The 23,055-nt window shown below is 46.9% G+C and overlaps 1 protein-coding gene across 4 annotated transcripts in view; it reads left to right on the forward strand.

Annotated features, from left to right (window-relative positions):
* NRP2 (neuropilin 2) overlaps positions 1-23,055 on the forward strand; it is a 118,654-nt gene that overhangs the window by 27,399 nt on the left and 68,200 nt on the right. For all 4 annotated transcript variants that reach the window (XM_059054044.2, XM_059054042.2, XM_059054041.2 and 1 more), the window contains exons 3-7: positions 8,749-8,930; positions 14,738-14,968; positions 16,042-16,197; positions 17,845-18,014; positions 19,874-20,029. In XM_059054044.2, coding sequence (XP_058910027.1) covers positions 8,749-8,930; positions 14,738-14,968; positions 16,042-16,197; positions 17,845-18,014; positions 19,874-20,029 — 895 coding nt within the window. The remainder of the gene's footprint in view (positions 1-8,748; positions 8,931-14,737; positions 14,969-16,041; positions 16,198-17,844; positions 18,015-19,873; positions 20,030-23,055) is intronic.

The following is a 23,055-nucleotide window of genomic DNA, read 5'->3' on the forward strand; positions in this document are numbered from 1 at the left end:
GAAGTGACGCAGGCCTTGTTGTGTGCCCTTGATTCTCTGAAAGTTCATCTACAGTGAGACTTATCAGACACGGTGTCTGGAGCGGCCTCCTTCCTCACGTTGCGAGGAGTTCTTGGCAGCCTGCTCTGCCAGGAACAATGAGACCGGCGGGCCCTCTCCATCATCCCAGGGCTTCTGCGGAAAAACGACCAGCAATTATAAATAGATGTTGTTTGTAGTTTCCATTTTCTTGCCTTCAGGGTTTTTTGGAATAACTCCTTCAGTTTGTTTTGGGTTGTTCTCTTTGCATACTTCCTTTGCTAGGTGGTCAGATTTCCTCCCTTCTAAAGAGCCCTGGTGACCCTGGCTGTGAGGGGATTGCTAATAAGCTCAAAATATCAGAGATTTGGGATGGGAAGAAATAAAGGAAGAAAATGAAAGTGCCAACAGCCACTATTAAAAAGGCACTCGGCACCACGCAAATGTGCAAACCGATGCAGTGTGTGAGTCCTTGGCGTTAGAGAGCAAATAATGGTAATAAGTTAGGTAAGACATAATAATGATATGGAGTTAGACAACAACAACAGATAATGATAGCAGCAGCAGCAGCAATAACAACTAACATTTATTTATTGAGCATGTACTATGTGCCTGGCCCTGTGCTGAGCTGTTGACATGCCTTAACTCACCAAATCTAGGGAGGTTGAGTGCCTAGCTCTTCAAGACCCAGCAAATGGGAGTAGAGGTGGTTTTGAACCCAGCCTGGCTGGCTGGTTCCATAGCCTGGGTTCGGAAACATGAGACTGAAACGAATTCTCAAAAACTCAGGTGATGAAGCACTGTTGATGGGTTTGTACAGGAGGAGGATTTTTCGAAACCACCCTCTATAGCACTGAGGTTGGGGAACATTGAGACTGTCTCTAAATGTATCACTTTTCATTTCATCTTCACCTGTTCAGTTTCCAAAGTATCGCGTGTATGTAACTCTTCTCTCCCCCAAGTCGGCCATCCTATTTTGTAGAACTCAGGTAATAATCAAAATGACCAGTGCCTCACAGGCACTTTCTAAGGCATCCAGTGCTGTGCTGGGCCTGTATATACCTTTACGAAACTTTCAACAATCCCACAAGGTGGGGCATATTATTATTTCCATTTTATAGATGAAGAAACTGAGGCTCAGAGAAGAGAAATGCCTTGCCTGAAATCATACCACTAGCATGTGCCAGGAACCAGCTGGGTCTGTCCACAAAACCCATGCACTGCATTTCCCAGAGTACACACACCCCTGTAGAGAGATACGTTTCTGTGCCATTAAAAAAAAATTTTTTTTCGGTCCCAGACCCCTTCCCTAGGAAAATGTGCAAACACACAAACACACAAAATTTCTGCGTAGGATTGTAGGGGTTCCCTAACCTACTGAGACTCATCTGTGGACCCTACTGGAAATCCATGGGCTGAAAAATGTGTGCTCTAGACGATACTACAAGAGTGTATAAATACACAGGATACTGTTTTCTCACCCAATGGACCATATGTTCACATATGGGTATATATGTACTTATAAAAATATTTCGGTTACAAAAATTAATATGTTATCCCATCTGAACACTTACAAGCTGGATTTCTACTGGATGAGTCTTGAAACCATGAATTCCAAATCTATTCACTTCATCTATGGGTGATTTGTCTTTTAGATTTGGCAAGTCCTACAGGCTTTGTTTAAGCAAAACAGCTAGATAAAAAGTGAGCTTCTGTTAAGTCTCTAACTGAGACAGAGAGGTGTCTTTGCACCTGGCACCTTCTAATGTTACAGTCTTCTGGCAATCTGGCATTCCCACTACTCTCCAATCTCCATGCAACAACGAGGCCAGAGGCCAGAGGCGAGGTCAGTGTGCCCTGGAGTGAAACTGCCTGGGCAAAGCCTGCCGCTGGCCTTTCCTCGTTGTGTGACTCTGGGCAGGTCACTTAATCTCCCTGAGCTTCAGCCTCTACATCTGCAAATGGATGGTAATCATATCAGGGCCTGGTGTGTATTAAGTGAGGGTTAAATGAAATAGTGTCTACACGGAGCGATGATCTAGCCCACTGTGAATGCTCAGTAAATGAGAGCTCTGCTCATTGATATACCAGCCTCTTATAAAAGTGGTACCAGTGAAAGGGAGAAATTCAAGGAAATAAAATTGGCTTCTTAAAAAACCCGACCTGACAGCTAGCTGATTTCTCCATAAAAGCTGGAGGTCCCTACGAAGCTGGAGACCAGGCGACCTGGCTTTGGGCTTGAATTGACCAGCAAGTTCAGCATCATGCAGACCTACCTCACAGCCTCTTAGGATCTCAGGCAGCTTCTTTGTTGAGAAAGTTGTGCATGACAGTGTTGTTTTTTCCTCCTGTTGTCCCTGCAGGTTTTAATGTAAGGATTAATAAGACTGTTTGTAGATGTCTTTGAGCTTCCTGTAAGAAAGGCACTCCAGGAGGTGGTAAATTCTCTGGCCTGGATAATCTACTCATGAAATATGGAACTTGGAAAGTGTGAGAAAAATCTCAAATCACTTTGACAGCATTTTAATTATAGTTGATTTGTTTGCCACTAATGGAGAAAATGCTGTCAGCATGATTTGAGATATTTCTTCCACTCAAAATGTTGTATTTCATGTTTTCAAGTCACAAGGCAACGTTTTGGTTTCCAGATACAACCAGAATAAGCTCAGTGAGTGTGCTGGTGCACAAACGCAGAGTGTAAAAGGGACCGAACCCCTCAGAAAGTAGAGTTCCTTCTTCTTAACATGTAACGTCAACCTCAGGTCCCTCAATCATTTATGCACTCAACAAAAAGTTAGTGAGCCCTCCTATGTGCTGGGCACCGTGCAAGTATTATAAGTTCATCCGTGAAAAGGTGAGGTTCTTACCCTCATGGTGCTGATTGTCTAGTGGAGGACACAGATTCTAAACAATAGAAGTATATTGACAAAACCTTAACAGATTATGGTAACAGCCAGAAAGGCAATGAGAGGGTGGTGAGGTAGAAAATAAGGGCATGCCAGCTGAACTGGGGTGACTAGGGCAGGCTTCTCAGAGGAGGTGACATTCGCACTCAGAAGAATGAGAAGGTACCAGACAGAGCAAAAGCTAACAAAGAGTATTGCAGACAGAGGGAAGAGCAAGTGCAAAGGCCCAGGGGCTGGAAAGAACTTGCCATGTCCAAAACGTGATGGCTTAACCATTCATGATGCGAGTAGCATGAGAGGAGGCATTGCCTGGTTGGCAAAGTTGATGGTTTCAGGACTTGGGTGCAGAGGTGCTTAGATGTGTAGACAAATCCCATAGAATGGGCACAGCATTCTTCCTTGGAGCAGCTCAGTACTCTGCCTACGATACAGAAATCCCCTCACAAGCAGTTCTATGTGACATATCCATAAAGGTAGACTCTGGGTGGGGCTAGACATCATCCAGCCCTGGGAGAAGGGGCCTCCACGTGGTAAATCTTCCGGCACAGCCTCGGTTGGCTGATCCAGCCTTTGGTAGCCTGCTGGGCAGCATCAAGTGTGGATAGAGTTATGGAAAGTAGAAAGCTTCTTTTCATGTCTGCCTAGTGATGAGAAGAAGAGATGAGACTGTTGCTTTTTCATATCTCTCCTGTGGACTCTTATAATTAATTCCACCATCAAGATTCCCACGCCCAAAATGTGGATTTGGGGGGAGAAATTAAGACTTTGAAGTCAAGAAAGAAAGTACAGAAAGCATTCTCTAGACAAATGCTCAACATACAGATGTCGGAATCTGTGAAGAGAAAAGTAAAAAGGTACTCGGGGAACCATTTTAGAAAAAAAGAACTGGAGTAGAGATGGCTACTTCAGCTTAGGAAAGTAAATAAAATAAGAAAAGGTAGTGTTAAAGCTTTGAAAGGAATTTTTTCATCTGAGGGAGATTAGGAATAATGAAATGCAAACACAATAGTTAATATGTCTGTTAGCTGGTTCCTGTTTCCTTCCAGAAAATGAATAAGAGGAATGGCTTTTCAGGTTATCCTCCTTGGCTGTCGTCGGGGTGAGCTCTGAGTTTGCAGCCCAGATTCCTTTACCAAACAAATGCTGGTTATTAGATGCTAGATGCAAAGTCAGATCTATTCCAAGGCCACAAAATTCGTAAGTCTCCGCTAGGTCTTCACAAATGAACCTGACAACACTGAAATTTCTAAGGAGATTTACTCCAGCTGTAGCAAATCCCTGATAAGAAAAAATTTCCCCCAATGAGTCAGTCACACAGGAGGTAAATGAGACATTCTGTGTGGAGTCAGCATGTCACTTGGAATATGCCCTTTTTACAAAAACCCCAGCCAGAAGACTTGGTGGTTAGCTGGGGCTTGTCTACGGGGCAGAACCTTGACACTGAAGGGAAGGGGGGTGTTAGCTGCCGAACTGGGTTGCTTTCCCCTCAAGCAAACTGGATAGGAAGATCCAGTTTTTCTAAGAAGTTCAAGTAAGGGCTGATTATTTACTTCACAAAAGGACTCACCAGAGGGGTCCTTTAAGTAACAAGCTCAGAGAGAAACTGTATGATATGATTGATTGATATGAACCTTGTTCAAAAATGCCTCTCTTCACTCTATGTGTACGTAGATATATAAGGATGTATTTGCAGCTGGTCGCATTACCCGAAAGGATTTGGGTGGTATATCCGTTGAGTAAATTGAGGCAAGTTCATAGCTATGACATGTGCTGGGTAGCCTTGCTTTATCACTGATTCTGTTAATCCCCTAAATTACTCCACGGGTGTTTAAGCAACCACATAAAACCCTCCACTTCTGACGAACAAGCCAGTGGGATGTCAGGGCCTTTTTTTGTCCTTCCTATAGAAATTGGCAACACAAACACTGGAGCTATCTGGTAGTCTTTAAAAAATCTTTTTTTAAGTATTCACTGAGTGTGGGCCATGTCCCTGGTATTATTCTAGGTGCTCCAATAAGCTATGTCTTAGTTAGTCCTTACGGTGATTCTGTGAGATGGATGATGATTGTCATGATGACAATGCTATTTTTTTTTTTTTTTTTTTTTTTGGTACACGGGCCTCTCACTGTTGTGGCCTCTCCCATTGCAGAGCACAGGCTCCGGACGCGCAGGCTCAGCGGCCGTGGCTCACGGGCCCAGCCGCTCCGCGGCACGTGGGATCTTCCCGGACCGGGGCACGAACCCGTGTCCCCTCCATCGGCAGGCGGACTCTCAACCACTGCGCCACCAGGGAAGCCCTACGATGGTATTTTTTATCTGCAAAATTTTGAGAGCGGGATTATTTTTCTCAGCTCTTCTACTTTGGAAAAAATTCTTTATGGAAGTATGGTTATTTTATATTTTTTAAAGAAATGCAGACTTGCTGTAAATAATTCAGATAATAGAAGAAAGTAAAAATTACAAATTATCCCACCATCCATATATCTCACCACTGTTAATATTTTAGTCTATATTCTTTTTTTAAAAAATTTCTTTCTTTCTTTTTGGCTTCATTGGGTCTTTGTTGTTGCGCACGGGCTTTCTCTAGTTGCGGTGAGCGGGGGCTACTCTTCGTTGCGGTGTGCGGGCTTCTCATTGCGGTGGCTTCTCGTTGCGGAGCACAGGCTCTAGGCACGTGGGCTTCAGTAGTTGTGGCACACGAGCTTAGTTGCTCCATGGCATGTGGGATGTGGGATCTTCCCAGACCAGGGCTCGAACCCGTGTCCCCTGCATTGACAGGCGGATTCCTAACCACCGTGCCACCAGGGAAGTCCCTATTTTAGTCTATATTCTTTCAGACTTTTTCTGTATGTATATGCCAGGAAATATATATACCCATATATATTTTAAAGCATACTTTTAAAAAATCTACTTTTTTTCAACATAACGTGGACATTTTTCCTTAAAAGCAAAAAAAAAAAAAAAACTAGACCTATAGCATTTTCACTATAGCAGTGGAGTGTTCCATTTTATAAATATCCAAAATTCATTTACCCGCCACTGCTGTTGGACATTTAGACACAATGCTGTTTATAAACAAAGCATCTTTTCACTTTCCACATGCTTTTTAAAATACATACACACAAAGCTGCATATACATCTTTGCACAGTTGTCTGATTATTTTCCTAGGAAAAAATCCTAGCAGTGGGATTGCTAGGATTAAAGAGTGTGTACATATTAACTCTTTTCACATTTTTGCCAAAATGCCCTCTAAAATGTTTGAACAGATGTACATTCCCTCTTATACTACATCTCTACTCACTTGCTCTGTCTCTTAGGGAAAGTCGCTTCTGCACTATGGCTCAGCTGCTTCTCCTCTGAAATGGGTATGAAAATACAACAAATCCCCATGAAGACTCATGAAGCACATGCTGGGACACTTTATATAGATGATGTGGGTCATTTAAATTTCAGAAAAACCCTAGGAGAAAAATTCTAGTATCCCTATTTTGCTCTTATTTTCCCCATTTCTGAGGCTCAGAAAGGTTGAGTAACTTGCCTGAGGGGACCCAGCTAATAAGTCTGAGCTGGGATCCAAACCCTGTTCTGTCTAATTCAGGGATGGGGGTGGGCTAGGGGGGGACACTGGCTCCTCCAGGCGAGCTGGGTAATGTCTGCTTCATGGATATAGCTGCTTCTCCACCGTTGTGCACCCTGGCAAAGAAGGCATCACCATTACTCAGCTGAGAGGGACTGTCCAACAGTGCTTACCTCAGCGTGGAAATATAAAGGAGGGGTTTTCCAGAAGGTTTGGGGAAATTTCCTTTGAGAGCAAAACTAAGTGTCTTTTCACTGTTGTTTTGGAAGTGAGGAAGCACATTTTCAAAGTCAGCACCGTCTCCCACACTGAAATCACAAGACCTAAACAGATTCCCCCACCCACCCCCGCCTTTCCCAATCTGTGTCCATCTCTTCAGAGCTCCTGGGGGAAAACTCTGCCATCTCCTCTTCTCTGGACTCTCACCGGCTTCTGGGATTCTTTTGACTGTAGGATTCCAGCCCTCTGGGGCTTAAGAATGAACTAATAACCCTGGTGCACTCCATATACTCCCTTTGAAGGCCGAGCCATCTGAAATATGGCTCGCAGGAGCGGTGGTGAGACCTCAGGCCACTGCAGCTCAAACAAGCCACTTCTGCAGGCCACCGGCTCCCACAGATCCTGTGTGTGGCACATCCCAGGGAGGGTAGCCTTCCCAGTCCCTCTCTTTACCCCAGAGGAAGAGATTTCGGACATGTTGTTTTAACAGGTTGATGCAAAATAAATAAACAGGGAGAGAGAGGGAGATGTATGGTTTTCAGTAAATAATGGTACAGTGGCCAGCAATTTGAGGGAGCTGGTGTGGAGAAACGTTCCACGTCAGCAGTTGTGACAGGAGTATATCCCCTGGGAGCCCAGACAAGGAGCACAGATGTGGGACAGTGAGGCTTTGCCAGACCACACGCCAAAGCTGAAATTGTGCATCCGTTCCGATAAAATGGCACAGTAGGTGTGCCGTCCCGTGAACCTAGCCAAGGATGTCTTTGAGGTGTCTTCCCTAACCCGGGCCACTTTGGTTCTGTTTGAAATGAACTCAGGCCTCAGGGTGGGGAAGGCAGCCCGCTCTGCCTCTTGCTGAGACTAATAGTTATATGCTCAGAGATGCTGGCTCCCCAGACACTCACCCCCTGCTTTTGGAGAAAGGTTTTCTTGTTTGTTTGTGTTTTATTGGCTGCATTTGGGTCTTCGTTGCCGCGCACGGGCTTTCTCTACTTGCCGCGAGCGGGAGCTACTCTTCGTTGCGGTGCGCAGGCTTCTCATTGCGGTGGCTTCTCTTGTTGCGGAGCACGGGCTCTAGGTGCGCGGGCTTCGGTAGTTGTGGCCCATGGGCTCAGTAGTTGTGGCTTCACAGGCCCTAGAGCACAGGCTCAGTAGTTGTGGCGCACGGACTTAGTTGCTCCGCGGCATGTGGGATCTTCCCGGACCAGGGCTCGGACCTGTGTCCCCTGTAATCGGCCCGCGGATTCATAACCACTGTGCCACCAGGAAAGCCCCTGGAGAAAGGTTTTTATTGCCTTATCTAATGTGGTGCTGACTCCTTTTAAAAACGTGTTGTTAACTAGATAGACACTGCTGTTTGTGAACTTCGCAGTCATCTCAGGGAGGCAGGTGGCCCACGGTTGGGGAGTCTTTGTCACTAAACGTTAAAGAGAAGAGCAGATGACCCAGGAGAGAACTGAACTTGGGCAAGAGGCAGGACAATAAACTAATTTCTCTGAAACAGCCCCCACGTGCCTGACTCAGTGCCTAGCACCTTCCTTACATTTTTTCATTCCATCTCCATCCCAATCCCCTGAAGTGGATATTTTTATCCTCATCTTACAGATGAAGAAATTGACGCTCAAAGGGGTTAAGTAACATGCAGAGACACAGAACTAAGAAGAAAAGACTAAGATTCACAGAGATCATAATGGAAATAAAAAATGGTGCTACCGCACGAAGAAAAACATATTTGAGACATTTGATAGAATGATGCTACCGTTCTTACGTGAGCAAGAGATAAGGCCTTAAAGTCTAGCCATCCACTGAGGGGCTCATTCTGTGTGGCTTTCAGAAAGCAATGCGACTTCCTATATCTATGTTTGCCAGTCTCTACGAGCGAACGCAAGTGCCCTTTGATGAATACGAAACCCCTGACTGTCTAGAAGTGGATGGAGGGCACCTGAGCTGGAGGGAGAAAGTAGTCCTTTTCATCTCCTAAAAGTCATCTTTTCTCACATGTGCCCCTTTGTGCCATCCGAACCTAGGTATGACTTCATTGAGATTCGGGATGGGGACAGCGAGTCCGCAGACCTCCTGGGAAAGCACTGTGGGAACATCGCTCCACCCACCATTATCTCCTCGGGCTCGGTCCTCTACATCAAGTTCACCTCCGACTACGCCCGGCAGGGGGCAGGCTTCTCCCTCCGCTATGAGATCTTCAAGACAGGTCAGTTGCGGTCACGGGTGGAGAGAAGATGGGACTCCGCCCTCTGTGTCTGGCCACGGGGCGCTGTGTGCGGGAACTACATAATAGTTATGTGCTCATAGATGGAGCCCAGTGGGTTGATTGACACAGGTGGTAAGAGTTCTAATTTTATCCAGCCTAAGCAAGCTGATGGAGGGAAGAGAGGATCAAGGTGAACCTGGAGACAGCCTGAGATGAAAAGCCAGTTTAAGTTACCAGTCAATTTAAGAGGGCGAGCTGCCCGGTTAGTGCTTGGGTGCAGCATGTTGAGTAGATAAACATTGTTTGTGGCAACGAAAGAATAGGAGAACCTGTTACATAGAAAAAGCCTTTTGGAAAGAATTTGATTTTTGTGTGGTTTTTTAAAAAAAATCACAATAATCTTCATGGTAAAAACAAAACTTGGTTAAACGTCCTCCTAATTACTTCATGTTTTAACACAGCCTTTCTTTGGAATTACATGGGACGGAAGGACATCACCTTTTCAGTGTTAGGAGTCTCTCAAAATCTTACTAGGATCCACCACCACCACTACCACCAACAGAGTCACACAGTTGCTTTTACACCCAAATATGGCTCCTAGGAATTCCCCTTGCTGTTCCACTGCATCACGTCTACCCATTGAACCCACGCTTCCTAAATGCCGATGAAGCCAACACCCTGAAAAAGATTAGCAGAAAGAGAGGAGGAGCACATTGCCCTTCTTTTAAGTTGACCACTTGCTTTCCATTAGGTCCCCCTTAGATTACTTTAGATCCTGAGAATATGGGCCAATGCTTAATATCCATAACCGGGTAGAGACAACTTTGATTCGCAAGTCGCTGGTTCAGCATCTCCACGGAAGCCCTCCAAGCAGCGAGCCCTTCCCTCCCATGTGTGAGCTCATTATCTTGAGGCTAAGTGAAGTTTATCCTCCAGTTCTCCCCTCGCCCCTGCCCATCCCCCCGCCTCAGGGGCTCCCACCCCGTCTACGACTGTGTTTCCCTCTCCAGCAGCCCGAGTTTTACAACTCATGGACAGAGTCTGCTGAAAGGGGAGGCTGTCAGCCTTGTCATCGAGGGGCCCAAGTCCGGCGCCTGTTGAGTTCAGTGTGAGGGGAACTATTCATATATATTTTCTTTTTCGCCAAACAATTCTTGAAAGGAAGTGGTAGCTGCTGAAAGCACTTTTTATATCCACTCTGTCTAAATATTTGCCAGATTTGTCTGCCTGAGAACAAGATCATAGAATGCAGTGAAAGGCTGGGGCCAAGGGAACTGCGTGGAGCCAGAGTGGGAGCCAGGAGTGTCCCAAGGGCACGAGTCCCAAGAAGGACTGTCAGCCACGTGTCGTCATGCTCCTGACTACATGAGGTCACAGGGACTGACAGTCTGTGTGTCCAGTGGCTCGGGCTGGTGTGAGGCTCCCAAATTGCGTCATCCGCGTTCCCCTGAGTCCCGTGTGAGATTCAGATTAGTCAGTGCCACCGGCACTGATGGACCCCTCATTATGGCATCCTCTGCTGGGGAGTCGTGGGGAGAGAGAAGAGAGGAAGGAAGGAAACGGGGTGTTTGCCCTCTTCTGGTTGGGGAGACAGTGTGTAAAACCCACAGCACAGAACAGATGCACAGTATATGTTATTGGATGAATATGTGTACATTGGTATGTAAATTGCAAGGTAAGCTGTTGTTATAATATGAAGCAGAGTGAATAACTGTGAAGGTATGATTAACATGCTATGGATGTGGAAATGAGGGAGCTACTGAGTGGCTTGCCGGCAGGTTATCTGGGAAGTCTATTAGGTAGCTAGGTTCCCAGTGCTAAAGCTGCCAGTCAGCTCCACTGTGCTGACCAAGCAAGGGCATCCAGGGAGCTAGCCACCAGAAGTCAGAACAAGGTTGAGGAGGACCATTCCAGCTCATCTCTGTTTCATGTTTCCCAACTTAGTAGTTCACAAAGGATGGTGCCACATCCTCCAGAACTCGACACAAAAACGTGAATGTTAGCTCCATCCGTCATGCAAATTTTGAAGTCGATATTAAAAGACGAAACACACAGAGGGTATCATCACTAAGCCTTGCTCTTCTGAGGACAGGCTGATGTAGGATTTTGAATGAGGCAGCAAGCCTAGAAACAAAGGAGCCAGCCAAGGAAGGTGGCTTGGGCATGGAGAAGTGAGGCTGTCTACTTTCAGGCCTGGGATTGCCTACAGAAGGAGGAAAAAGATTACTGCAGCAGCGGGAGATAACAGACCGGCCAACAACAGCCATTCTTCTGAGGAACGTAAGACAGAGGTGAGAGCCCAGTGGCCTCCGCGCTGTTCACACATGCCATCATGCCCGTTGGAAAGAGCAGCTCTCAGCCTGAAAGTCAGCCCTCATAAAGCACATATATGTGCACGGGGCGGGGTGTGCCAAGTTCAAAACTGAGAAGTTTAGGAAGATGAGCATTCTGCTAGGTGCCACGTCCCACACCCAGATCTCCACTGTTGGAGCCCTTAGAGAAAATACACAAAGGTATGTCATCCACAGAACATGAAAGAAACGCATGAACATGCTGAAGAAATCCAGACAAACACAGTCGTGTTTGCTAGTCAGATTCATAAAGAGAAGAGGGAACTGTAAACAGATACACAACTGTACAGAGGACTCTGGAAGCCTTCGACAGCACATCGCCCAGGCAGGGCTCTGCTGCAGAATTATACTGACAGAAATAAACTCACAATTCAGTACAGATGGGGGCAAGTGGCTGGAGAGGGAGGTTCACATCTGCCCTGAATGAAGTGGTTTATGAAAGAGTCTGTGTTTGACCAGACGGTCCACATATAAAAGCGTAAACCAAACAACTCCCTGACTTAAGTGATCCCAAATCACCAAATCATAAGCAGAACAGAGAAAGGAATTTTAAAATAATTTTAAAAGTAACATTGGAAACTGAAGCACTGGAAAATGTGGGGGGTTTTGTGTGTTTGTTTCCTGTCTTCTGACCAAAGTTCAAGATCAAGTTGTCTTTCGTGGTGCCTAGTGACATTTTGGAAACTGAAATCTCGGGTTATTCACAGACAGAGAAAACCTGGGGTGCCCCCTACTCCCACTTTCTAAATTGAAGAACTGGATTTACCTTTGTGGTCAGCCTTAACTCATCTTTGGATAAATCCACCATGTTTTCAATAGCCTTTTGTGTATAGGTTCCTCTGCTTGCAGAGTTATAGTACAATTTACAGTGAAAAACCACAGAGTGGGCATTTTTCATACCAGAGTCCTTTGGTATGAAATCATTCACTGCAGCCAAAATCCCGCAGCTTCTATGGACGATTTTGGCATTGCATGAACTTGAGTATTTATTGACTGAGCTATTTTTTTAACCTTTAATCCTTTTAACACATTGCAGAAAAGCATCTTGGATTAGGTAGATAACTGCAAGACTCAACCCTTGTCCCAGGGATGGTCACCCTTTCCCGAGATCTCTTCTCCACATTTGATATTCAGCTGCCCGCTCTCTGACACTGACCATAGTCCAAACAGCAAGATGGTGCAATTATAGATGGATGCACGATTGTAATGGACAGGCTTGATTTTTCTGCATGAAAAAGGATAAAACTGTTTTTCTACTTCATTCAAAATAAGCCACAGGAGACACCCGTGTATAGCCATATGTCAGAGATAGATACACACTTTTTTTTCTTTTTGCCTGAAGGATGTCAGATTGAAAAAAATCTCTCCAGTCCGTTACAGGACCACAGAACCTTGGAAACTGTGGGTACTTTAGAATCTCACATTCTCCAGGCTTCTCTTGGGCTTTCTAAGTGTCCTTTTTGGGAGCGCCTGTCCCCCATGGATGACAGGGACTAAAGAAAGATTCCACTATAAATTCCCCACTCCGGGTGTGTGTGGCGGGGGTGGGGTGATTCCCCTTGCCTTGGAAACGAATGACAATAGGGCAAACGCTAGGAGGGAGTGTCAGGATGCCTTTTCTAGAAGCGACTTGTGAATAGAGTTAATTTCCTCTGGCAAAGTGGCCGGGCAGCCATAAACGCTAACCTTTTCAAAATCCCTCTCAGCCACCTGAAGACCTGCCAGCTGGCTTGGCTTTGCTAAACTGCCTCATCCTGGACCATTGAGGAGGCTTTCAGAAGCTGGGGTCCTGATGGTAAACAAACTGGGGGAGAGGTCATCTCATCTCCTGCCTCCAGGCCTGGCTGCCCACTGGGCCACCTGGCCTCAGAATGATGGAACGCGCAGCCTCTGGGATGCAGCATTAGAGAGCCTCCGAAGAAGAATCCTGAAAAGATTAGCTCTCGCCCCAGGTGTCCCGGCTTCCCACCCTGCCAAGGCTCAGTGCTGGCTGGAAGGGCCGAGGTGATGGAAGGGTGAGCAGGGATATTGGAACTTCCTGTCTGATGCTAAAAAAAAGTTTCCATCCCCTCCCCCACTTATTTGCATGGCATCTTTTCCACGTCAGACATTTGCCACTTTCCAGAAAGCCGTCATCAACAAAGAGACTCGCAGAGGGGCTGCTGCAGGAGCCACGGATAAAGACATCGCTGCGGGCTAAGATCAGTGTATTGACATCGCGCAGTTATATTTCAGCGGGATCCCCAGAGGATACTTCCTGCCAGTAAACACCTAGTTTATCTAGTATTTCTGTGTTTTTTCTTCATGCTTAGAGTGCCTGTTATTCCCCTCATAAATCCTGCTCCCTTTTTCAATTTTAAAATCAGAACATAGTGAAATCCATGCTAATTGTGCAGCATTTACATTCATCCCGTTAACTTGCAAAACTTCTGGCTCCCGTGCAGCTCCCTGGGCCCATGGTCTGGGCTGCAGTGCCCTGGGACCGTCCCAGGCGACCCTGGCAAATGGTGGCTGGGTTACAGCACATGAGGGCCCTTTTAGTGTGACTCCACCTTGAGGCATTAGGGGAGACAGTGGCTGTAATCCTTTTACGAGCTCCCTCCCGCTGTGGTCCAAGCCTGCACCGGGATGCGAATGTGTGCAGCATTTAATAAGACGCCTCCGTGAGCCCCAAGAAAGCAGACACAAGAGCTTAGGAGAGAAAAAAGGCCATCCCCACCACAAAAGAACCAGAAGCCTTCCAAATGTCAATGCACTGCCACATTTTTTCCAAACTTGCTGCTGGAGCGGCCTTTAACATCCCCAAACCCTGCTGTGATCCACCAGCTACAAACCTCAATTGTTAATTGTCTGGCCACTACAGAGCCGCTAGTTTTAATATAGTCATGACATGAATGAGACCCGAGATCCCCTTTGCCCCTCCCCTGAGGCACCTTGGATCTTGGAGGGAGATGGGGGCACCAAGTTGGCTCTGGTACAATAGGGGCCAGTGTTGAGGTCAGCAATAAATAAGGGGTAACATTGTTTTCCCTGCTGGCAATCAGCAAGCCTTCCTTGAGGATTGAAATAACTTACATTTCTGGAGCAAGCAGCTGAGTAATTGAGAAAGAAGACTCTGTTCCTCTTTTCAAGAGAATCCATCTCTCTCTCTCTCTCCCTCCCTGTATCTCACACACACTTCTTTCTACACCACCCCCCTCCCAAATCTTACTCTTACTCTAATATGTAGAGCAAGCCTGCTTTACTTGCTAATTTCTCTCCTAAAGATGGTCTGGCTTAATGGCTTGAAACGTCGATGTGAAAAGTATGTTGCTTCAAGGGCCACTCTAGTGGAAACAAAAACTTCGTGAGTAGGGAAATTTGGGCCCAAACATTTAAATAACCCATGTGACAGAGGCAACAGAGAAAGGCATCCTCTTCCACTCTCTTAATGCTATGGTTCTCATTTACATACAGGCTCCGAAGATTGTTCAAAGAACTTCACAAGCCCCAACGGGACCATCGAGTCCCCCGGGTTTCCCGAGAAGTACCCACACAACTTGGACTGCACCTTCACCATCCTGGCCAAACCCAAGATGGAGATCATCCTGCAGTTCCTGACCTTTGACCTGGAGCACGACCCTTTGCAGGTGGGAGAGGGAGACTGCAAATACGATTGGCTGGACATCTGGGATGGCATCCCCCATGGTGAGTGATGGCGCCATCACCAGGCTCTTCTCAGTAGCTTCACCTTTGCCTGCTAATTGCTTTAGGAGCAATAAAAAAAGAGAGAGAGAGAACAAAGACTTTAAAGTTCCTCAGGGTTTATCTATGACCCATGATGACTTTCTCTTCTTATCCTTCACCAAGGATGACTTCAGAGACATTGTAGAAAGGCAGAAATATCTCTCTTGGAGATATTTCTTTGAAGAAGGATAGGAGGAGGCTGAGTAGATACTTGGATGAGGATGAGAAAACCTATAGGTAATGTTCTTTTCTGCTCCAAGTCATCAGGCTTGCCATAGAGAGTGACTCAGTGACCACCCTCTATGCCCAAATAGGACTCTAGAGCCAGATTGACTAAGTTTGAATCCTGGCTCTGATATTAGCAGCTCTGCAACCTTGGGCAAGTTCCTTAACCTCTCTGTGTCTTATCTGTATAAATAAGCTGCTATTATCATCACTATAATTATTGTAATTTTATTATCATTTATATAGTCATAGATGGGTAAAAGGTGCATCCCCCAAGGCCAAGAGGAACCTGTACTTCTCAGATGGAGACCAGCCTAACTCTTGGGTATATTTAGTATCAGCAAGGAAACCAATCTTTCACTTTTGTAGTCGTTCTAAGTATTTTGCACTGTAAGGAAGACTTGATGGCTAAGCAATTTCATTTCCTGAGAAAAGCATAAGATTTAGTCAGGAAACTTGGGTTGGAGTCCCAGCTCTGCTATGTCCTAGCTGTATGAACAAAGAAAAGTCACGTGCCCTCTCCAAACCTCAATTTCTTCTTCTGTAGAACAGGCATTATAATGATACCTTTCCAGTCCATCTCCCAGGGCTGTGAAAATAGAATGAGGCCAGGTCAGTGAAAATACTTTTTAATGTGCAGGAAAAATATTAGCCATTGTTCTTAAAATGAATCTCGCGTTGCTCTTTTATGCCAAGGCATCCAAAGTGATGCTCCATTGAATGACTTGCAGTTGTGGGAAGGGAGAATGTATGGCCAATGGGGTTTGGCATTTCCATTTCTGTGACCTCTCTTTGTCCTGCATGTCCAGTCGGACCCCTGATTGGCAAGTACTGTGGGACCAAAACACCTTCTGAACTCCGTTCGGCCACTGGGATCCTCTCTCTGACCTTTCACACGGACATGGCAGTGGCCAAGGATGGCTTCTCTGCACGTTACTACCTGGTTCACCAAGAGCCGCTAGAGAGTGAGTTGGCCGGTTGGGAACCTCTGTCCTGCCCTCCCATCAGGGCTATGAGGGTGTGTGGGGAAAAGAGGCTGACCTGCAAGAGAAGGAGATGGGAATTCTCCAGAATTTGCAGTGGCTTCTGAGCTCAGGGGATGGGAGCTGTGTCCTCTTGCTAGGCAGAGATTAATGAAAATAGGATAAAAAATGTCAATCTGGCTACTCATTTCTTTAAAGCAAAAGTATGTATATGAAGAATTAGTTATTCCCGTGGAATGTCGCAGGACCATCTCAAGGCTCAGAATGAAACGGAGGTTAGTTAGGATATTTATATCGAGTCCCCTCCTGTGCTAACATTTTTTGAGTCTGGGGCCATTTTCTTCCCTCTCCAAGCCTCAGTGACCATTGTCAAAAAACTGAGCAATTTTAAACCTCTCTCTATATACATATGTATTGACGTTAAACATCTCTGGCCCTGGCTAGAGTTTCTCTCACTAGGCTGGTACACTGCTTGGACTTTCAGTTCATTCTTCTAATAAACACAGTTTTTTGAGCTTCTACTATGTGCAAACGGAGAAAGTATAACCCTGACCCCAGCGGTCATGGAACCTGCTGTCTTTGAACCCAGACCATCAGTCTCTTGCCCTGAGCTACATCTTTAAATCAGCTCCTCTTGGACATGTGCTTAAGATGTGCTGCCATTTTCACCAAGAAACCCAAATGATAACTTGAAGGACTAAAGGAACACTTTCAGGATGATTGGAGCTGGGCAAATCTTGCTATGGCTGTAGACAGCTTACCACATGCATACCTGCAGACACGGCAGCCTGGCCGACTGATGGGATTTGTTCTGGGTTTTGCTTTTGTTTTTTTTCTTCAAAGAGCTCATGAAGATTGAGTGACAAGAAAACAGTATTGTGAGTTGCACCAAGTTCTGCAAATAGCCAGTGCGGTCACAGAGCTACAGAGTAGGTTTGATACCTGAAAAAGATTGTTCTTCCTTATCTGACACATGCACACACAAATATTGACCAGTGTCCGTGGGATCCATAGGAAGGACAGACATTAAACTGACAGCACAAGGCCAGGAGAAGTGACTTCTGGGTCCATTTGCCCAGACAGGTGGTACAGGGTAATACAGAATGACACACTTTTGCTTACAGAGAGGTCTCCCTCTGTATTTATTGCTTTGTAACGTCTGTCTTCTGTGCCAGAACTCATGAGACAGTTGAGTGAAAGAAAGAAAGAAGCAAAAGTACCTCCTGGGTGTTTATTAATAAAGCAGCCTTCCCACGATGTATCAACCCACCCAAGTCTATCACACGTTTACCTGTATGTCAATAATAGTGCATCTGGAAACTGTGACATCTGTAGCCTGTAGCACTAACAGTTCTTGTGCTTTAGATTGTATTTTTAATTTGTATGATGATTCTTATTTATCCACAGCCTGATTTCTTTTAGGTCAAATTTAGTTCCTTTCAGACTCAGAGGGGTTGTCAATCTCTGTGACTTGGCATAGTTGTTTTTAAAATGTGGGTGTATAATTAGGTCTTTAAGATGAGGGAGTGTTTGCAAGGACTCATCCCTAGAAGGGAGCAGCGTTCTGGGGGTCCCAGGGGTTTAAGGTGGAGAGACCTAACTCTGCCCTTGACCATTTCCATCCCCCAGACTTTCAGTGCAATGTCCCTCTGGGAATGGAGTCTGGCCGGATTGCTAATGAACAGATCAGTGCCTCATCTACCTACTCTGATGGGAGGTGGACACCTCACCAAAGCCGGCTCCATGGCGATGACAACGGCTGGACACCCAACTTGGATTCCAGCAAGGAGTATCTCCAGGTACTGACTCAGATACCAGAGGGTGTGCAGAGTGTGTGTGCACTGGTGGGCAAGGGGGCTGGCTCCTTCGCTAGAGTGGACAAAGAACACAAAGAAAATAAACACAACATACTTGAGAACTTCTTTCCTCCATCCATCCATCCATCCATCCATCCAAAGAAATCCATATCCCAGGCACCAATAGACTATACCAGGCACTGTGCTAAGTGCTGGGATAAAATAACAAGTAAGATGGACACTGCCTCTGCCCTTGTGAAGATTACCAGGCCATGGAGAAGTTGCTTGGCTGGGAAGCTGTTTGCCCTTTCACTACAGTTATCCAAGGAACTTCCATAAACAGTTACAGAGTGTCCTCATTCTCAGCATAGGGAGGCATCAGAGACTTAGGGGGCATTTTTCCTAAGGGCAGGCATGAGAAGCATGGCAGCTTCTCATGATCTTTGCTGTTCGGAGGGAGCCCTCCCAGGAAGATTTTGCCTATAGCTATCTGGAGAACACATGGGAAAATGTCACTACCAGGAGTGAAACTCCAGTTGCTGGGATGCCCTGCAGCATCTTTTCAGACTATTGTTTGCTTTCCTTCTTTCAAGACTTGCAGCTCCTGTTGAGTCATCCTCCCTTGCACTACTCGCTGGTCCAGCTCTCATCCCCAGGGAAGAGCAAGCTGCTAGTTCCATGCTAGAGCAATGACTGCTTTCATGACACATGGCAGACAGCCTCGTGACCCACTGACACGCCTGTCCTAGCTCTGATGCGACACGGCGACCTCTACTCTGAGAAGGACGTCGCAGAGCAGACAACAGGAAAGGGAGAAAGACCACTTAGAAACTTCCAGGGAGTCCACAGAGGTTCTAACGCCCAACCCTAAGGCCATCTGTCACTATCTCTCCTCTGCTTCTCCAATAATGCTTCTCATCTTGCAGAGCTTCCAGAAAGTTCTCCTTTCTAGCCAGCATTCTGTTGATTGTAGTCCTCATTTTGGGTCCTAATCATAGACTTTCTCTTATTGCTCTCCACCTGTTTATCATACACATATACAGCATTGTGTACTCCTTTTGAATGCTTAATGATGCTGAACACATACTAAGTAGCCAATAAATGCTTACTGAATCAAATTTTACCAGTGTGTGCTGGCTAAATTTTGATCACGCAGAGACTGCCACTAGGAAACACTGTGGTCAGCAAAGGAATAACATCCAGCAATTTCCAAATGTGCTTGGTGTTGTGGGAGGGGAAGTGCCTCAAAATGTTGGCCCTCCTCCTCATCGGGCAAAAGGTCAGGACTCGGTGCATAAGCTTAATTGCTTGGGCAGACTCTGCATGCCCTCTGACCCCTTGGTGACCTGAGCCACTAAATACACAATGGAGTGAGGAACTGAGGGGAGGGGAAACAGCTCGGAGCTGAGACTTTGGCAACTAGGGCATCGAAAGTGAATTGGCTTGAATTGGACTGGATCAGAGCGGAGTGGATTGGATTGGATTTAGCCATTGTTCCTTTAAACCAGCATCCACTTTCACTATCCAAGGCAGGTCGTGGTTTAGTAAGAAGGGGTCGTAGTTCTAGATGTTCAGTGATTCCTTTAAGATAAACGTAATCCTGTCCAGATTTGCAAAAAAAAAAAGAGAGAGAAAAGAAAAAAAATCAAATTCCAATTTCAAAGGTGTCCAATGTAGTTCGAATATGTTGAGTTCAACTGTCCAGGGGACGCAAATGGATACCGATCACCAATACCTGTGAGCTAATCACAGACACGGGTTGCAAGCTAAGGATTACAATTGTGTCCTTTGAAGAAAAAGCCAGATGCAGCCCTGTGTCAAGAGCGTCAAGGCCCCCTTTATTCTCCGCCTGTCTTCCTCAGGTAGACCTACGTTTTCTAACCGTGCTCACGGCCATCGCAACGCAGGGAGCGATTTCCAGGGAAACCCAGAATGGCTACTATGTCAAATCCTACAAGCTGGAAGTGAGCACTAATGGTGAGGACTGGATGGTGTACCGGCACGGCAAGAACCACAAGGTAAACCCATTTCCCCACCGCAGGGGCACGCCGGGGGCTGGGGCAGGAGGGCTGTCACAAGAAGGGCTGCAGAGCCACCCCACGTGGACAAGGAGGCCTTGTTCCCTGAGGCTCCAATAATTGATGGAGGCACCGGAGATGCTGGCCCTGAAAATATTCTTTCTTATGCTAAAGTGATTGGAAAACACCGTTGTCTCTCTGACAGCCTGGCTGCTGTCACATCTTGCACAGCAGAGAGAGAAAGAGAGCTTGCAGGGTGCTCTCTGACTGCAAATGAAGGAGAAAATGTGTTCCCTGTCTGAGCCTCCCCGTACAGGATTCATTGAGCATGTATGGCCTGAGTCCTTTCCACATGCTGGGTTAAGAATCACAAAACGTCATGAAACTGCCGTTCATTCGGGAGGTAACCGAGGTCTGGGAGTGAAAGGGCACAGATCCTGAGAGGGAATCACAATGTCCCCGAAGAAGAAAGAGGACAATAAATAATGAGGAGAAATTCGGTGTGTCGGGGATGGGATCTGAACTGGCGGTCACGTGGCAGCAAGGCGTTGAGTTTGCTTGGCTGGTGCCTTCAGTGTCTGGGGCTCTCGGAGGCGCGTCCGCGTGGGTGATGGGGGGCTTTTGTTGTACACGTGGATGAACGTGTGGCACTCCACTTTCCTAAGACACGTGGCGCTCTGGCGGTGAACAGGCCCACAGCTGGTACCCGCGAGGTACATACTGGGTGTGAGGCAGACCTAGCGTAATGGGGGGCTTATTGGAAATGGCTGGTGGTCTCACGTGGGCAGGGCGAGAACTCCGTTCGTTGTAGGTTGGCTCTCGGGCCTCAAAGGAGAGTGCTCATCCTTCCCAGTGGAATCGGGAACTGAGGGAAAGGGTCTCTCCTCTTACCGCCACAGTCCCAGCAACCCCCTGGTCGGTCAGGTGTGAATTATCAAAAGGCGACACACGTGGTCCAACCCGGAGAAGCCAAAGGTCTTTTCCAAACAGGGCCCCCTTGGCTCCTGTCACTGCCCCAAGGCAGCTTGCTCTTGCTGGTGCAACTGGAAACCTTGGACCCAGAAAATCCTAAACTATAACGTTGGCACTGTTTGGCTCGGGAAATGTGAGTTTTTAAAGGAGTGGATTTTTAAAAATTAAGATCACCATAGTAACATGGCAGCATTCATCTGAAATCATGGCTTCTAGATATTACCAGGTGTTTCTCTCTCTCTGTCTCTCTCTGTCTGTCTCTCTCTCTCTCTCTCTCTCTCTCACACCTCACACACACACACACACACACACACACACACACACACCCCATTTCACAGATAAAGTGAGAGACTTAGCAATTGAAAGACTTCCCCTCTTGACGAGTTGAGCCAGGTCTGGTTTCTCACTGCCTGCCTTTGTTTCAGGAAGAGTTACCAAATATCACTTGGACATGGGAAGCCAGATTCTGGCATGGGTTGCTGGGCACCCTGGACTGAGTCCTCACCCCAGCCTGCTCTTTCTCATACCCTTTCTCTCCAGCTGCCCTTTTCAGTAAGAAACTGGTAGAACCCAGAAGGTCAGCCAGGCAGGCGAGGGCCAGCAGCTGGGTTTGGGCGGGAGGGAGGGTACAGGGGAGGGGGAAGAGCTACCCCCAGCCGTCTCCCTGTCTAGGCTCAATGACTAAGCAGCACTGGCCAGAGGGATACTGTAGCATAAGCCAATTTTAAAAGCGTGCAGATGGACCAGGATGCTATTTAAAACACCATTTGTAGGAAATCTGCTTTTGGAAATACCTTAGCACTGCACATTTCGAGAGAATGCGGTCCTCCCTGGCTTTATCCCTGGTATTCATTCTGCAGGGAAGCTATTCCTGAGGATGGAATTTAGCTTTCTGGGCTCCTTTAGAACCATTCTTCTCAACTTCTTCATATCAGATACATCCTCCTCTATTTTTTTTTCCTCTCTCTCTCTCTCTCCTTTGCCTCCTCTTCTCACCTGTGGCTAAATTTCTTTCCCTAGGAGCCAAGGGGTAATTTCATTTTTGTTTTGTTCTGGTTGTTGTTTGGCTTTTTAGCGAGTCAGCCCTACCCACATAAAAGACGCCGGGGCAGAGGAAAAGCCCTTTCTGTCCCCATTAGAAATTCATTCTCTTGGTCCCTACAAGGAGGCAGGAGAATGGAAAGCCTGACAATTAAGCATCGCCCCCTCCCCTTGCTCCCTCGTCCCCACTCGGGTGTGGCAGGCGAGCTAGGAGACCTGCCATGTTCTCGCCTCCGGGGGTGATCTCTGCTGCTCCTTCATTAGCAGATCTGCTCCCAGCCGGCTGTATTTCATGTGCAGATTCCGCACCGTTCATGGTGCGTCAGCCCGGCTCTCTGGCTGGTCGGGTTGAAATAGTTGAGTGAACCGTGCCAAATAGATTTGTCAAGTCGGCTGCAGTTTGATTCGATACCATGAACGGGAGGCGGGGTGAGGAGGGGACTTGGGGGCAGTGCGGGGAGAGGCTTCGTCTACGCCCCGGGCGCTACCACTGAGCTTCTCTTTGTAGCTGCGGGACGGTGGGCGCTGTGCTCATGGTGCTAAGTGGTGGGCTTGAAAGTAGAATTCAGCCAGCAGGACCTGTGAGCAAAGCCCAGCAGAGGTGGAGGCAACAGGCTGCTCTACTCCACGGGGCAGGGGGAGGGTTTGCGGACGCGAACCAGGGCACAGGGTGTGAGGAGGGGATGGTGATGTTTGGGGCGGAAATGTGGGAACTGGATTTCAATCCCCTGGTCACTGTCAACACCAGTGCAGTATACCAAAGACCAGGGAATTGGGGAAGTCCGAGAAAAACAAGATTAATAAGCACTCAGGGTGGTGGAGGATGGCTGTGCTATTCCCTTGCAAAACAGTATTTACAGTTTGGACCCAGACTGGGCTGGGGCAAGGCCTGAGCCCATGGTGGGGGGGGGGGGGGAGACTTCCTTGTGGCCAGGAAGCAAGGACGACCGAGGAACTCTTTTGCAGTCTCCCACAGCCTGTGAGCAGCCTTTTCTTAGTCTCTTTCCATCCAA

This window comes from Kogia breviceps, chromosome 2, assembly GCF_026419965.1.
Source record: "Kogia breviceps isolate mKogBre1 chromosome 2, mKogBre1 haplotype 1, whole genome shotgun sequence".
NCBI classification, from domain to species: Eukaryota; Metazoa; Chordata; class Mammalia; order Artiodactyla; family Physeteridae; genus Kogia; species Kogia breviceps.